This window comes from Nestor notabilis, unplaced genomic scaffold (assembly GCF_000696875.1).
Source record: "Nestor notabilis isolate BGI_N333 unplaced genomic scaffold, ASM69687v1 scaffold1855, whole genome shotgun sequence".
NCBI classification, from domain to species: Eukaryota; Metazoa; Chordata; class Aves; order Psittaciformes; family Psittacidae; genus Nestor; species Nestor notabilis.
In genome coordinates this window covers 62,322-79,587 of record NW_009930426.1, presented here as the reverse complement: position 1 = coordinate 79,587, position 17,266 = coordinate 62,322, and the positions used below count along the sequence as shown (strand labels likewise).

The window sequence follows — 17,266 nt, the reverse complement described above, 5'->3', positions numbered from 1 at the left end:
CTGATTTCTGTTTCTGAAAGAACACGCTGAACTTGTGCAACTCCATTCTACACTTGTGGAACTGTTTGCTGAAGGAAGAAATAACTAATTAGTAAAATATAGTTAAAATCCATCTTCAGTATTTTCTTCTTTCCTTTTATCTAGTGTTTGAAGATTCTATCTAAACCGCCAGGGGCTAAGAAATGCAGTTCAAAGCTACCTTAGAAAAACAAACCAGACAACTGAATCCTGAGCTGGCTCCTCCTTGTTGTTTCCCCCCCTCTCCCCCTTTAACTACACAAGCATTTCTCCATGCACATACAAACCATAGATACATTTGTGAGGGTAGAAAACCTACACTCTTTAATTAGTCCTCCAGACATAAAACTTTATACAGTGAAAATCACTGTAGAGTATACCAAAATAGTATTTTCTATTACAGTAGGCATTTTTGTTCCCTGTAATACTTCTCTCTAGTGAAATCAGTATTAATGGGCTGTTGTTAAGCCCATTCCCTTCGAAAATCTCAAACGTGTTTTCAAAAATGTGTGACTTCACCCACAATAGAATTTCAAGCACTGAATCTCAATGGGAAGCTAGTTCAGGATTAAAACATGAGCTGGAATCGGCTCGGAAACATTTGCATACCACTGGGGGGAGGTATTCATTCCCTTTACGGACATATCTATCATGTGTTTGTACCAACTCCTCCCTCCTGCATTTGTTTTCGTGTTAAAGCCCCAAGCTCTTCAGGTAACACTATGAAAGGCCATAGACAGGAGGCCTTGAGATGTGCTCCTTCCACCTTATCGTGCAAAGCAAAGTGCAAATTCTGAAGCCTTAAAGCTGATTCTGAAACCTTCAAGATAAGGCAGCTCCTCTGGTTTCTGTGTTTAAACTCCACACAGACTGATCTCCGTGGCTTTAGGTAGGAGAGGATGGTTATTACCTAGGACCTGAGATGGCAGGTAGGTAAAGGGGCCTTAATTTGCAGAAGGCGTTTCACTCCCTGCATGATGTTTAGTACTTGCACACTCCTGTGCATATCTCAGCTTCTAAGCTATATCTTATATTTAATAGAAATGAAGACAAACGCCTAAGTAAAACAAAAAGAAAGGGTGAAAAAGTGGCTCAAACGCAACAATAAAAATGAGGCTTACTTTATTTTTTAATTAAATTGAAAATAAAAAGAAGAGAAGAGGTATTTACTATTACACTCTCTGAAGGTACATTACTGACAAGCAACTTCAAATTGGTCCAGGCCTAGGGACAATACCACTCCCAAGAAATCGATTCTTAAGCCTGTCCTGCAAACGCTTTATGTCCTGTGCTCCTAAATTTTGGTTCTGTCTATGCACAACATATACTTTATTCATTCTCCTGTTTCCAAACTTCTGCCCATATTGTAAGGTAAGCCATACTGGATAGGGCTCCTTTACTGGATCACTGTATTATCAAGTAAGATGAACCTATTGATAGGATCAAGCTCTGCAGAGACTTTTCAGTTCAACAGTAAAATCACAGAGAGGCACTCAACACTTCCTATGACAAGGACAGGACCCTCACAATCCTGTTTGTGAAGCTTCGAGAGTCAGTGAAAGCCGTAATGAAAAGACAGGTAAAGGTAAACTACTGAATTGCATGTTACCTGTTTAGCTTCTTTCATTCATGCCAAGTAGTGTAAGACAAAACAGCCAATACTGCTTGGAAAAATAAGAATTGTCCTTATAGAAGTTGCAAAACACAGCACTGAGCATTGCAGCATTTGTGCTTATTAAAGATACATGTTTATTCTATTTATAAATAACAGGGCATCTAGTAAGTGCATCAATTAAAGGAGGAAAGCAAGGTTTACGTCTCTAATACCGGGTACAACTGCTCCTAGATCTCCATAGATGGATGACTCCATTAACTAAGGCGATCTCGACTTCTTCTGAATAATCTCATGAACATAAGTTCCTAAACAAGTACATAAAACCCACAATTACGTGATCTTGTCCTGTTCTCTCTCAGCAGTTTGTTGGACTAGAGATTGTCTGGTGAGTAGGAAAGTTACAGATCTCTTTCAACGTTGAATCCTACACCCCCGTGGATGTCATTTCACTACTGAAAGCATTCAGCCCCTAGAAAGCAGCACTGATTTCAGCTGAACCTCAACTATGAAAACCAGTGTAAGAAAGCAAACCTAAAGCTATTAAAATTATGTGGGAGGAGACATAAAGACAGGGGGTGATGGTTGTTTGAAGACCTGTAATGCAGTCAAGAGCATGTGAATTCTAACCCCAGCTTTCATGCTTTGGGTACGCTCTTGGATCACCCCATCTACAGGACTGCAACAAAGGACTGCAGGGCTGAGGAATAACGTGGGGTTGTGAAGGACTGCAAACATGAGAACAGACAACAAAGACCTCTAAGTGATACATTCTCAAGTTGAAATGATGGCTCAAATCAGATGTCAAATGTTAAAAATACTTTCAAGAAAATATGTGTATAGATACACCAGCAGACTAAATGAAATAAAAACTAAATTTCTTTAGAAACTGTAATTATCATTACTTCATCATGATCTCTAAACTGGCACCTGCTCATTAGCAGAAATGTGCCTGTGTAGGGCATTTTCTCATCACTGAGAAATCACTGCCTGTACTTTAATGGTATTAAAACGTATCTCTTGTCTTGTAAATGCTTAGTGAAGAAACTTTGCATACTTGGAGTGTGTGTGTATACATGTATCTCCATTATATCCATTTTGATATGATGTATTAGTTCTAAACTGATGTAGAAGGAAAAAAAGCCATAAGCAGTACAGCGTAAGTGCACTGGAAGCTAACAACACTTAACTGCATCCCAGAGAACCAGAAATCAACTACCCCCACTGTGCACAGTACATTAACCTCTGAATAATCTTGGAATAAGCACATTGCAGAGCTTATCTGTGAACTGAACTTGCCTTTTAATACCATTTCCAGCAAACAAGTTAAAAAATATTCTGTGGCTGACCTTTACTAACATGTTCAGCTTGAGAAAAAGGTTAATCCAGAGATTATAGAAACTCTGGGCTAATGAGTTATTGATGATACAAAGCTGCCCCATCCACCATACAACACATAGCACCCATGTGACCTACTGACTTCTTCCTGGCAGTGACAGGGAAAGGCTGTTTGGGTAGGAAATGCTGTCCATAGAACTCCTCCTGTGTTTGCCCCCAGCCTGCTCTTTGAACTCACTGCCACTGTGCTAGTGTCAGATCTGCTGCTGTTGATCAGGTTGCCTGATGTTTCTACTAGTAGTAGCAGCTTGGATCATATGCAATCAACATAGTAGATATAGTACAATACCCCATACTCCAGGCTTCCAACATTGCCCAACCTCCTTCTCGTTACTGTAGCTCTGGAACTGGCTATTGCAGGAATATCCAAAGTCGAAAAATTAATCCACTCTTTGCACAGAAATGCACTGTATATTTAGCTGAAATGAACCTCAAAGTTAGAACCTCTGGAAATCTATACAAATTAAAAGTAGCGATTACTTTCATAAAGAACAGAAACCACAAAGATGAAAGCACGGTTAAGATAGCGAGTGCATGTTTATTTTTTTATACACTTTGGTCATAAAATGCCCAATGCCCAATATAAAAGGCAGCTCTTCAGTGTAAACCTGCATGCTATCTATCAAAATCCTCCCCTGGCTAAAAGCCAACAGGCACATACCACAGATAGAAGGGAAAGGCAGTAGGTTACAGTGTGACAGCAGCAAGGACTCCACAGGGTGCTGCGAGGATGGAGGTGGAAAGTGCACAGGACTGATGTGGGGCTTGGGGGCTTTCATCCAGAGCCATGAATCTACCTTGCCAGCTGCTGCCAGAGGTCAGCACAGCCCTGGCCCAGGGGCACTGCTGCCACTGCACCAAGCTCAGCTCCTGCTCCGGCACTGGAGAGCAGCCACCTTGGGCTGCACTGCAGAGGAGCAGGACATGCAGACAGCACAGACCACAGCACCTCGTAAGTGTGCTTGCTAAACAGTGGGCAGGTGGCTACCTTGTTTTGTTTCCTTTTAATGAATACTGTGCATATGTGTACTTCTGTTTTTTAACTATAGAGCACTGTGTACAATTGCACATTTTAAGTCTTGACAGGATATATACTCATTACCTGTGTAAATATCCTAACGCATCCAAAAAATAAAAAGCTGTGTGATTTCAGAGCACACTGGCATGTGAAGTGCCACAGAACTGGCTGAACCTGATGTCACAAAGATGAAGGCATGGCACTCAAACTGAACAACATGGCAGCCTGTTCGTTCAATGCAAAAGTCAACATTTTAATGCCTCTTTTGAACATAGCCAGAACTAAACACAGAACTACGACAATTAACATGCAAACTAATTTAGTAGGTAATACCTTCAGCCTTAGAAGTCACATCTGTATTAACCAAATTACAATCTTAGGGAAGCATTTTTCTGCCAAAACGAAAATGCTACTTCTAAATAGATTGATTAGTTCTGTGGATGGAAAGGAGAAGCTGTTGTTTCTGCCAGTAGTGTCCTCTAGTGGAGGAACGGGAGATACTGTGGAAACAAGGAAACAGAAATGGGCTGCACCACAGAAATCACGGTCAAGCAAAACACAAACAGCTCTTGATCACAAACATGCCTATAAAGTTTTAGCATCTTGATCAAGCTTTTCATTACTATAATAATGCTTAAACAGAAATATTAATTAACTTTTTAAAGCCTCAATCAGACTGAGAAATGAATTAGTTGCGAAGCCGCAGAATTGGTTGTGTGTTAAATAATAGACAGATAATATGCCTGGGTGTGTACGCAAGTATATACATAAGATCATAAAATACAGGCAATGCGGCTACATTTTGGGTAAAGCCACTAGTCCATGACTTAGGTAAAATCACTAAACCAGTAATTTCCTCCCTTTTTGACATATAATGCCCTATGATGTTTTTTCTGATGTAGTAAGAGGGTGACAAATAAGCTGACACCTCCTGTGGTTTCTCCAGCTCTCAATGAACCCATGTATCAGGCTTTATGCTGCGTTTCTTCTAGAGGAGTAGTTTTCTTTAACACTTAACCTTAACTAGGGACTGCAGCTTACCTACAGAAATGCTCTGCTACTGAAATGAGGAATCTATTTCATTTCCAACTCACCTATTGCTGTTTTCCTCTCTCCATCTCCTCCTTTTCCTATATAAAGCCAACCAAGATAATTTGGGAGGGGGAGGAAACCATCACAGGTTTTTTTTAGGACCAGAGATTTTTGCCACTGTCTTATTCTGAGCTGACCCTTCAAGGATCCAAAGACAAGAAGTCTTCATTTTGAAAAGATTACTGACTCATTGCTCTGCCTGCCAACACTCTTGCTTTCTTCAGAGGTATTGACCATCCCTGCCTCTAAAGAGCATAGCTGATTCACAGAACCAAGCCAAGCTTGGATCAGTTGTTTTCAGCCAAACTTTAGGTTTACAATTTGCTGCTTCTAACTCACATTTGACAGTTTTCTTCATTTATAAAATAAAACCACAAACCTCAAGCTATGGCCTGTGTGCTTTAAAGCCAGCCTGGTTTTTCCAGTGACATAATCTAGCATAAAATACACTACCTATTTCCGTTACTCCTGCTTAGCTTATGAATTCAAACTTCCTTCAAAAGTTTGATATCAGATTACAGTATACTAACACTCATTCAAAGTGACAATGACTATGTGCAGCAATAATGCCACATTCAGCTCAAACACCATCAACAGTAAGGTAAGGAACACTTAAAGATATGTTATTGCCTTTCAGTTGGTCCAGGATTCCGTAATTCTGGAAAATAAAATCCAGCCTCTATATTCAATGTCTTTCAGTTCTCTCTTTGATAGCTCCACTATTCTGCTACACTAAGAAACATGCAGATACCCAGCTTCACAAATTCTGGCAGCATCAAAATTACAAGTGTAAGAGTTTGAGAATCACAGTTCCCACTGTATTCTTAGGTAAGTAACAACACTTAGTATCTGCAGCATAGAGTATCTGCTTCTAAACTGTATTTTGTCTGCATATACATGTTATATATATGTATTTATTTACACACACAGAGGGCAATTTAAAATCTCTGCAGAGACTTTTGAAGAAATTTGTCAGAAACAGTACAAAAGCTTACCCATGTTCCATTTAACATTGCTTTTGTTCCATACCTTAGTTCTTCAACAGAGAAAATCAGGAGGAGTTGGCCAGGCAACTCAGTGTGCCTTCCAAAACTGGCCTATTAATCTTCACACTAGTTATGGTCACCATACCCAATGGGCCTGACAGTTTAAAGAATAAAATATAAATAGCAGGCCTGCCTGTGTTGTTAAAGCCAGCCATTTCTGACAGTCTACACAATGGGATAAACACTGTCTGTCTGCAGTCCCCATGTATTTGAAAGCTACGACAAACATTTTACTGCAATGTAAATAACTGACATCAGGACTGTTGAAGCAGGAGGCAGAAAAATCTATCTCAAAATCACAAACCCAAAAACATTGCCCGACACAAAACAAACCATTAATGGTCACTGAGAGAGCACGTTTTAGAGATCATAAGCATCGTATTAAAACGTGGCTGTCAACAGCTCAGATTCACACGTTTTTCAGTTACAAAACTACACCTTCTCTAAGGAAGTACATTTTTTTCCCCCTGAAATCTGTTTTGAGTAAGGATACTATCCCTGAATTAGTAACAAAAGTAAGTATCTTGAAACTGATTCTACTGAAAAGCAGCTACTTTTAGATTTGTATGAAAAGAGCTGGTAAGTTACTACAAGCACCGTGGCCCAATTAATAAAAGCCTCCTACTCTCCTGAATCCATTTTACTTCTACACTTTAACAACTTGAATTTGCGCTCCCCATTATTTGCTGGGATTTTTACAGCACCTAGGGAGTGTGAGGGAGGTTAATGACACAGCTGCTCTCAAAACTCTACAAAGTTATAGCACATTTTACGAACACCAGAACCAGTGGAATCTTGTTTGTTAGAGCTCTGTGCTTCATGATGGACATGGAGCTTAAGCTGTAAGGTTTGCTTACGCTGGACAGTTACAAAACCTTCCCCTATGGCTGCAGCCCTCTCTTCAGAAGCGTGTGTGTAAGATCTTCTGTCAAATCACATGGGCAAAGGACTTTTAAAACCTGGATCCCCCTCAAAAATCCCTCTAAAAATGAAATTTTGGGAAGAACTTTAGGGAAGCAGTGTCAGCAAGTCTAAGGATGACCACCTGAGAGACAGTAACCTCTGACTCAAGCCAGGTTCACAGCCTTAGACAGGTATAGGCTTCAGCCAGCGTGAAGTCTAATGTCTATGCAGTAGAAAACGATTTCAGGATTTTAATTAGTAAATCTCTCCTCTATACACAGAGGGAAAGAAATAATATAAGCAACAGCAACTTAAAACTGTACCCGTAGTCACACTAATAGGATAGACAGCTTTAAATATACTGGTTTCTGGTTCCCTATCCAGGATATTTCAATATGAGCGCTCCAGTCAAACCTGAGCAGTTAATCCGGAATTCCTTGCACAGCTGAAACACACTGCTGCCCTCAGTGATGGATATGCAAAATTAGTCCATCAAAGAATGAATGTGTATAAAAACAGAAGAACAGTGGCAGAAAAACTGCTTTAGCCCTGCAGTTTCAAACATCAGCGCTGCCTTCTTTAAGAGGATACATGAGTTCCTCTTTTAGCATCAAAGGCCCATTGATGGGAGACCTTAAACTGAATGTTATCAATCTTATTAAGAGCTTGAAGAGTCCCGTATGACTATCTGCCAACACCAGGCCAGGCCTTTCTGGGCAACATATGCATGCATTTTGCTGTTGTGTCTCTGTGTGTGTTTGGGGTTTTTAATACACTTTTAAATAAAGTAGAGGTGAAAGTGACTATCTCTTCTCGCTGGGACTTCTGCCAGAAAGGATGAGAGACTGCACAAAACCCAAGGACTACCTTCCAGCTGTCAAGAGCCCACCCAAACAAGCACCTGAGCAGTCCATGTTGTAGGTACACCTCGAGGATGGCACACCATCAGGATTTGTGCCTCCTGCTTGATGTTACTAGCAGAAGCAAGGACACATGACCCGAGGGGTTCAAATTTATTTAAACTGGAACGACATTGTGATTTATAGCTTTATAGTACCTTTCATGCTTATTTAATTAAAATGCACATGAACCACAGGCTGTATGCAGTTAATGGCCGTACTCCACGTTAGATCCTCAAAACCTGCACTTCAACTTGCTTACTTGCAAATACCTGCCTGGCAGAGGGTTCAATAGCCCTACTGAACCACCAGCAGCCCTAGCAGTTGTAGAGCTTCAGCCAAGGTAAGCCAGTGTGGACAGATCAAGAAGTGTCTGGAGATCTAACAACCACTTGCAGAGCAATTCCTCTTTTGTTTATTAGCACTCAAATCATGCATTGGATTCAAAGTGAAAGGTGTAGATTGTGCTGTGCTGCATGGGGAACAGGCAGCAGCCTGTGAGTTCTGCGTTCACTGTGAAGTGGGTAAGGTGCTACAGCAAACAGACAAGACTTCAGAAATACAGTGGTTAAGAGCTATCTGTGCCTCAGAGACAGATCTCTCAAATTCAAGTATCTAGAAGATACACAAAAACCTTGTAGTTTACATTAAACAAACTCTTCTTGCTATACTGGTGAAATGACTTAGCCCCAAGTGCAGACCGCTTATGTCCAGCAGACCAGGAAGACATGCCAAACAAAAGCAAGTTTGACCTCAATAATCGTGCAAGCATACCTCATCCTATAACGTTCCCACATTATAGAAGAATTCAGAAGTGAGAAAAAGCCTCGTTCATTACCATGAAACTCAACAGATTGAGAGTACGTCCAAAAAGGAATTGTCAGTCTGATTTGATCGTCTGCTCTATTCTGTCTAAGCCCCAGTGAGACAGGACTGCCCATCTTTCCTATGCGGCTTTTTATGATTGAAATCTGCATAAATAATACACCTCCATTCTTTAATGCTGTTTTAGCACAGTCATGGAATTTCTAATGAGCTGAATAACCCTTCCTTCTTGTTGGGAAATTTAATGGCATTTATTTCCCTTATTTGCTGTTACCAACAGCTGCTCAGCATTTTATTTCATGGATTGTAAACCAAAACTTTATATTCCGGTGAGACTGTATAAGTACATTTTTCTGTTAGTGTAAACTACTAACAAAAGAAAAGAAGGGTTTTTTGGATCAATTTTATACTCTAATACTTTTGCCCGACTTCTCCTGAGCCTGAAGAATTTCTAGTAAGTGGCAAGGATCTATCGTAGTGAACTCTGTCCTCCCTCAGGGCAATTCTTTATTCAACCCAGGCCATTAGCAAGGGTAAATCAATGTTATCAGCTCACACACGCTGACAGCTTGTGTGGTTCCCACTCCCTCATTCCTCTCTCCACATTATGGTATATTTTTATGCTCTCCAGGGAAATTCAATTAACAGTGTCAGTCTCCTCCTCCCAGTCGATGACTGACACCATCAAGATTCTTTTCACTGCCCATTGACATGTAAGATGTGTCTGCTGATTTCCTGACTCCCAAGTTAACAAGAGAATTACTATTCACTTCTATAAATGACTATGTATGATCTGTGCCGTAAACAGTGACAGCTACTGAAATCAATCTTTTCTGACCTTATTGATTAGGACGCTTGGATATAATAATACTTCACTACTGGCTGAGTAATGTTTTGTGGGTAAAACTCCAAACCGACAACAAAATAATGCATGTCTATTAATACTATCAAATTTACCTTTTCATTCCTCACTGCAGACTCCACAAGCAGTAAAATGTTATGAACAATCAATGATTAACATTTAGCTGCAATTCGTGTCTCATTTAAAAAGAAAATGTCAGAAAATATCTACTGCTGAGAAGCTGGTCGCAACACCACTTTCCCAAACCAGTTTCCAATAATTATTTAGATAACATTCAAAATAAATTCACTTTTTTATAGGCTTCATTCAACAACATTATTTCTGCATTTTGAAATAAATAATGAATTTTTCAATTATTAACAAACACACTGCAAAAATCTGAAAATGTCATCACTCTTTTAAAAACACTATTAAACTTGATCAGCAGCTCAAAGTTTCTAACAGAATACATGTCTGAATATGCATCCCAGGCAGCATTCAGTATTTAAAAGCACATGCTATTAGCAATTATGCTCCATATTGACTGAGCTGTGGAGAGCATCAAGCAGAGCACTCATCTTCACAGAGACCAATTCGGAACCACAATGATGCAACCCTCTCCTCAGATTTCATTAATTTGATTTCTCTTGAGAACTCATTTTCGTGATTACAGATACAAAAGAGAAGTATTTTCTAATGGTTAAAGAGAGAAAGAAGCATAATGTTCCATCTGAAAACTCAAATACTGTGGTCCTAATGGAACATAAAACCCCATTAAAAGACACAAAGCACTCTGGCAGCATACTGACCATGAAGAAACAGTAAAAAAGATGCAAATGCTATGCTATCAATTATAAAAATCCAACATTTACCATGAACCAAGACATGCTTTACAAACACAGCACTCTGAAAAAGCTCAAAACATAGAAATATCCCATACACATCCACATAATAACTTCATCCTACAGACCTACCGGCTTAGCTGTACTCGGGGAAAACTCAACAGATTTGTACTCCTTCAAGACTCAGCCATAACCCCACAATATGCTGGCTGTGACAGCAAAGCTGCTCCAATTCTTCCCACTGTTCTCTGCTAATTGTGTAGGCCCCTTGTAAAAGCTGTTTGTGGGTATGCACTATAAATTGGACTGAAAAGGCCCAGGTTAAAAACAACCCTGATGATAATAATGGTTTCCACTACTTCCCTAATGAAGTCATTACCCAGATAATCCAGCATCATTCAAGCATGTTTTCAGCACTTCTGCAAAACTGCCTATATAAAATCTGATGTCTAAACAGAAAAGCATCCACTGCTTCAGTTACCACAGAAAAGTGTAATAGCAGACAGTGCTTGTTACACCAAGGTCATGTATTTATCAACACATCCCAACACATTCCCAAATCCAAACCGGTGACATTTGAGGGCAACATGGCTCAGGTTAATCCTAAGTTATATAGTAATAATTACAATACCTGTTTTTCCAGAATACGAGAGATCTCTCCTAAAGTCCTGTCCAGCGCAGGAACCTTGTTGTTCCCCAGCGAACAGCTATCCTGCATTTGGAGGTGCTTTATAAGGTCTTTTGCTAATCGTTGTAACCTTCAATATTAAACAGAAAACAAAGAGCAGTTAAAGCAAAAACTCTCCTGATAATGTGAACTTTTGTCTTCGTAATCAAACACTGCTAAATGAATGTTAATAAAGTAATCACGAAAATCCGAGTGGAAATATTAATACTAAACAGCATGTAAAATATGCAATACAACAAGGACAGTCAGCTTGGAGTGTCTGATATTTCACTATCTACTTTTTCAGGGAAATGGCACAGAAACACTGTGAACAACACAGCCATGAAGATGCTTCTTTACTAGCGACATGTTTGTTTCTGTTGTTGTTCAATGCAGTTCATTCCCTATTCTCCCTCCACAGTTCATCCTGCTAGTTTCTGCCATCTTCATTTTCAACATGGTTTTATCCTACTTTTCTTCCATCACTCAACCGTTCCTCCTACTTAGCTGAGTAGTTCACTCTTGAGATGAGTAAGGGAAAAAGAACAGCAGATTACCTGGCTAATTTCTTACAGGCATCATAAAAGAAATGGCTCTTCGGGGTTATGTGAATGAGTGAAAGGCAGTGACCTTGCAGACTACCTCAGAAAGGGCATTTAATTAACAAGGGTCAGTAATGAAGCCAAAATGCAGAGGTGGGAGTGATAGAGCCACACATGGGTTAGGATTCATTTTAGTTTTACACATCCGCCTCTGGGCTATTCACCTATGCTCTCCTGCTAGATAGTGAGGAGAAATACAGAGTTCCAAGGCACCATTCAGCTCATCCTGAAGTATAAAATAGAGCACTCCAAACGCACTCACGCTTTCTCCTTCTTTACCTTGAATGGGAAGACAGTAACTACCTCTGATGTAGACTTCTGCATCTGTAGATGCATTAAGGCAGATGATTAAAATGCTGAAGTCCCTTAACTGGGGACTGTGAGAAGGAGCAAGGAAGTACGTTCAGTATTTGTCAATCGCTGCCTTAATATCTGCTACTGGCTGCTCTTAATGACAGGCTCAGTGTCTGGTAGCCCTTCGGGGTTCGACCATTTCAGCAATTTCTACTGGAAGTGGAACGAAGCTGGTAATTGAGCAGGATGAGTGGGAAAAATACTGTTGTGACTAGAAGCAAACACAGGTCTACCGGAAGGAAGAGAGGGGGGAAGGATATCAACACTTATCATAAAATGGGAGATGATCAATGTAAAACGGCCAGGAAGCATTCACAAAGCGACCACGGAGTAATGGCAAAGAGAAAATTACATGAACTTCTCTGAGAAAAGAGAAAGGATGGAATGTCTTGGGAATATACCACAATAGTCACAGTAGTAAAAAAACAGTAAGATCAGAATATTCATTTGGGGCAAGAACAGAGAGTTTCCACTTAATCACAGGGAACAGGTACCCTACTCCTCTTCTTTTTAAAAATCAAAAGCTTTGTTAAAAGCTTTCAAGAGACTCTGAACAAACATACATGTTTTTAAAGTGCAAATAAAAATGAGCTGCAGAATTTTGAGTTCTGGACTTCTTATCATCTGGTCAGCTGAATCCACTGACAGTCAGCCAGAATTTTTCTATGACAAGAAAAATAAAGGGAGATTACGTCCTGATGAGATTTTCTGCACTGCTATTTCCTATGTGGGCAATGAGGTTGGAGGAAACCTCTGTCTAATTCAGAGAGCCACGAGCTAAAATGGGAAACAAAATGAAAAGCCAAAACACAAATAACTGGAGGACTTGGGCAGTAGAACAGATGACCACTAACTGCTGAGTGTAAGGAGTGGATTTGCAGCACCACTGGAAAGTAGAATTGCTGCAGTCCAGACAGATGATCTAGAAGCAGAGTATCTCAGGTATCTTCACAGAATGTCATTTACAGTGGTGACTACCTCGGCAGCATCCTAGCACATTAAGCAAAAAAGAGTTTCTCTCTTTGAAACATCTACTCAAATTCCATGATTAAAGCATATATAAGGCACTGAAAAAAACCCCATCACACCGTATTGTAACTTCATCTGATAGAAGACAGCAAGACGGGTTTCCATTTGGCTTCATTTAACATCAGAGGAATGGAATTCAACTAGGATTAACCACAGGGATGAAGAAAGGGACTTTCCTAATCTACATTAAGCATCAGCATACAAAATGTGTAAGGTTTATCAAAACACTGCTTAAAGAGAAAATAACCATATTACATTGTTACTTCTGTCAACAAATTTTCTTTTTTCTCTTCAGTCTATAAAGATGCTACTTAAGTTAAAACTCCTGTTTGGATTCTGCCCTCAGTTAAAAATGCTGTACAACAACTTCCCTCTCCAGGAAAAGCTCCAGCTCTCCATTTCTTCTGAAAGCCTGTCTGGACGCTTTCACCAAAATTCAACATTTCTAAAGGTGTGTTCAGCATCACACAGCCAGAAACAAGAAGAATAAATTTTTGGTTCTCCCACATTAAAAATTACCTCTTACATCCCCTTGTCCTGCTGCATGTTGGTCCTCTGCCAAAAAAAAAGGTAACATTTGCTACATAATCACAAGGGGAAGGGAAGTAAAAAGTCCCTCCCCCCACTGAGCGAACCCTGGAGAAATCATTTTAATTTAATATCCTTTATACTGGCTTCTTGGCAGTGTCAGAGACAAGAATAACTTTCTGCCTGTTTCAAAGCACCAGAAATCTATGCAAGATGACTTGTTCTTGGATATAGAATCTATCATTGCCACCAACAATTTGGAAAGAGAAAACTCTCTGTACATATCGTACTCCTTGTACACTCTGTGTGTGCGCTGTAGATGAATACAGCATGGTATCAACACCTGATCCAGCGACTATGTGGAAATACTGTTGAGTCCAAATCCAAACATTGCAGGATAATTAATCTTCCTTCTGTCCCCCAGTTTGTATTCCTCCAATGCTTACTACACCATACAGAGAATGATAAATAGCTGGAAATGTACAGGGCTAAATAAAAGGGAAAGTTAATGTCTTTTTATCTGAAGTTATTTACATCTCATTAATTAAGACTTTACTATTGCCACAAACAGATACTTCAGAATACAGAAGTAGTATCAGAAAGGACATAAGGCACTGACTGGTTTTAGAACGTTACCATAATGTCAACTTATATAAATAGTATGTTCAGCAAAAACAAATACTTCATCTGATGTGTCTGCACTGCCAATAGGAAAGTGAGGAATATTCCTGTTAAACGTTTATACAGCATATATATAAACAAAATTAAAACAAAGTATCGCCTGAAGTAAGGTTTTCTTTTTTGTGTGGGCTAAATATTTTTAGCTGGTTTAACACATTTTATAGGCTAAGGGAAAAAGATCTGTTCATATTTATAGCCCACATTTCATCTCTAGAAAAAAACTACCTTGAAATAGTAACATCAATGTATTTCAGCACTTCCACATTAAAATCCATGATTTCTTGGCTGTACACCGAATGTATGGAAGGAAGGATTAGTTCGACTGGGCAGAGTGCTGGATTCTGTGCAGTTCCTGTACGGAAGAAGCAGTTTCTCCTCCCGCACGTTCCTGCCGAGGGCGGCCAGATGCCAGCTGGACACATAGCCCCAATTCTTCCCCATGGAGCCTGTGCCTGGGGAGAACTGGGGAAGTCTGTGGCAGTTCCTGCCCAGCCTGAACTGGAGTTATGCTGAATCCCCTTAACGCAACATGCAGCTCCCGCAGTATTCCATACTGCCTGACGCCCCGCAGCCAAACAAACATACCCAGTGGCACCCGAGGCATGCTCCCATTGCTCTAGCCACGCAATGGAAAACACCATTCTGCATCTTGACACAGCCCCACACACTGCCAGACGTTAAACATCTGCAGCTTCACACACCTTCTTTAGCTTTGGGAATGGAAGCTGTCTGAAAAAATGACAACGAATCCTGAATTTATGTAACTGAATTCCTGTATCTGCAGTTCTCTGCAGATGAAACCTACTGTTCACCCAATCGTGAAGCAGGAATTGATCTTTTCTTAAAGTTTAACTGAGTTTTATTTTATTTACACTCCAGCAGCTGTTTGGAAACTGAATTTTGCACAAATAGGTTCAGCTTCAGGTTTTTTTCCAGTAAACAGTATTTTGGTATAATATCTTACAACTGGCCTAGCGGGACTCTAGCCTACCACACCAAGAAAACCTACAAGGTTAAGTTCATCTTGGAAAGGCACTGATATACCATAAGGAAAATAAGAAAAACTGTAGGGTTACATGCAGTTAGCTCTGCAAGAACAAACCCCACACCACATTCCCATCTTCTCTCCAGCAAACTCTAACAGGATATCATTTTTCATTTCCTAACTCTCCTCTTTCTGTGCTACAGTCTTTTTTCTGGATAATAGTGGTTCCCATTTCAGGATAATAGTGATTCCTGTTTCCATACTAACTGATATTACTTTACACAGTTTAAAAAAAGGGCAAGTAAAAAAATGTACGCATGTGGGAAAACCCCCCAATCCCTTATTGCATGAAGGGAGACTGGCTAAGGTTTTAGACTAGGGAGTTAATTTATTCCTGTGGTCCCTGCTTGTATTAAAGGATGACAACTACACTTTGCAGATTGTTTTAACACTGAAATATATTACCTTTGGATAAAAAGCTACTACATAGATGTAAATAACACTTTAACTTCATGAAAATATTTTCCTTCCCTTTTAAAAATGTGCTCTAATGCAAAGAAGAAGAGTCATCACCAACACACCTTTTGACAGGCCAACTTAACAGACTGGATACTAAACAATGACACTGAGATCAGTTCCCAGAGAATACTGATTAATAGTACAAACCCATCGAGAGTCCACCAGCATTTAACAAATTACCTCAGTGCTACCAGTAACCAACCAGATGATGAAGAGTGGACAGAGGCCAGGAGCAACTGCTGCTACCAGGTGAGAATGTCCATGGCCCTTTTCCTTGGAAGTCCCTCTTGCCACATGAAATAGTTCAGAGAGTGAAACCTCTACCCAATAAGGCAGTATCTGGAATTATTCTACCCTTAAGGGACACAATTTCTTTAACAGATACTACAAAAAAGAAAGCTGTTCCAGACATCATCTGAAACTCTTGTTTTCAAAAACCTACTTTGAGCTATTTACAATCCCACTCAGAAATCAGATGAAACTGAAAAAGGTACACATACCACGTCTATCAAAGCAGGATAAACCCTGTCTGCTTACTCCTATTAGTGTATTACCAGTGTAAAGCTTGGAAAGCTCTTGGATCAGTGCTTCCTTAGTGCAAACGGTTTTATAAATCTTCAAACCTTAAAATAATAAGAACTACTGAAACAATCTATCAGCTGCACCAGGAAACCAGTGGTCTCATAATACTGAGGTGGCTTAATCTTAAAGGTGATCTAAAAAGGCTTTTTACCTGCCAAAGAGTAATTCTGGGTTCTGTCTTTCTTCTGTAACAACTGACAACATGACTAAGAACTAAAATCAGATAAGAAATTGCATTCCATAAATGGTTTTAGTTGTTTAGAAGACACACTTGGCAGGGCAGGAGAGAGGAGTGAGTAAAGAAATGTGGCATAAGCAACGAGGCATAAAAGAAAGCTATTAACTATTTCATTCTAAATCACATTTGCTTCTGTAAAGCAAATAAATAAACATACCAATTGTGTCACGTTTTAAATGGGGGGGGAAAAAAAGCCCAAACCCAAGAACAAACCTGCAGAACTTTTCATTTTTAAATTCCACAGCCCACTAAGTTATTCCGTAAGTATTTCGTATTCTTAGTATCCTTCCATTTCAATTTGAACTCCTTCTCTGGGATAAACAGAAACAACTTGTGTTTGTTTTGACACAGAGAACACATTTCACACTCTAGTTTTTAACCCCTTTGTTCTGTGATATGACTTTTCTCAATAACTTCACATCTCCTGAGAGCTTTCCAGACTCCAAGTACTAGCGAGAGTTTGCTCTCTTGGTTAGCAAGGTACAGTAGTACTTAATAATAGGCAATAGTCTATTTTCATAGCTTCTCAACATAATAGTATTTCACTGGAGATCTACTACTGTTTGTTTCTTTCAGCTGATTCTTCT

General features: G+C 39.7%; 1 protein-coding gene across 1 annotated transcript in view; it reads right to left on the bottom strand.

Annotated features, from left to right (window-relative positions):
- Positions 1-17,266, bottom strand: part of SCAPER (S-phase cyclin A-associated protein in the ER) — a gene marked incomplete at its 3' end in the record, with an annotated part of 97,834 nt that overhangs the window by 22,722 nt on the left and 57,846 nt on the right. Inside the window, exon 20 of the mRNA XM_010015382.1 lies at positions 11,126-11,252. Coding sequence (XP_010013684.1) covers positions 11,126-11,252 — 127 coding nt within the window. The remainder of the gene's footprint in view (positions 1-11,125; positions 11,253-17,266) is intronic.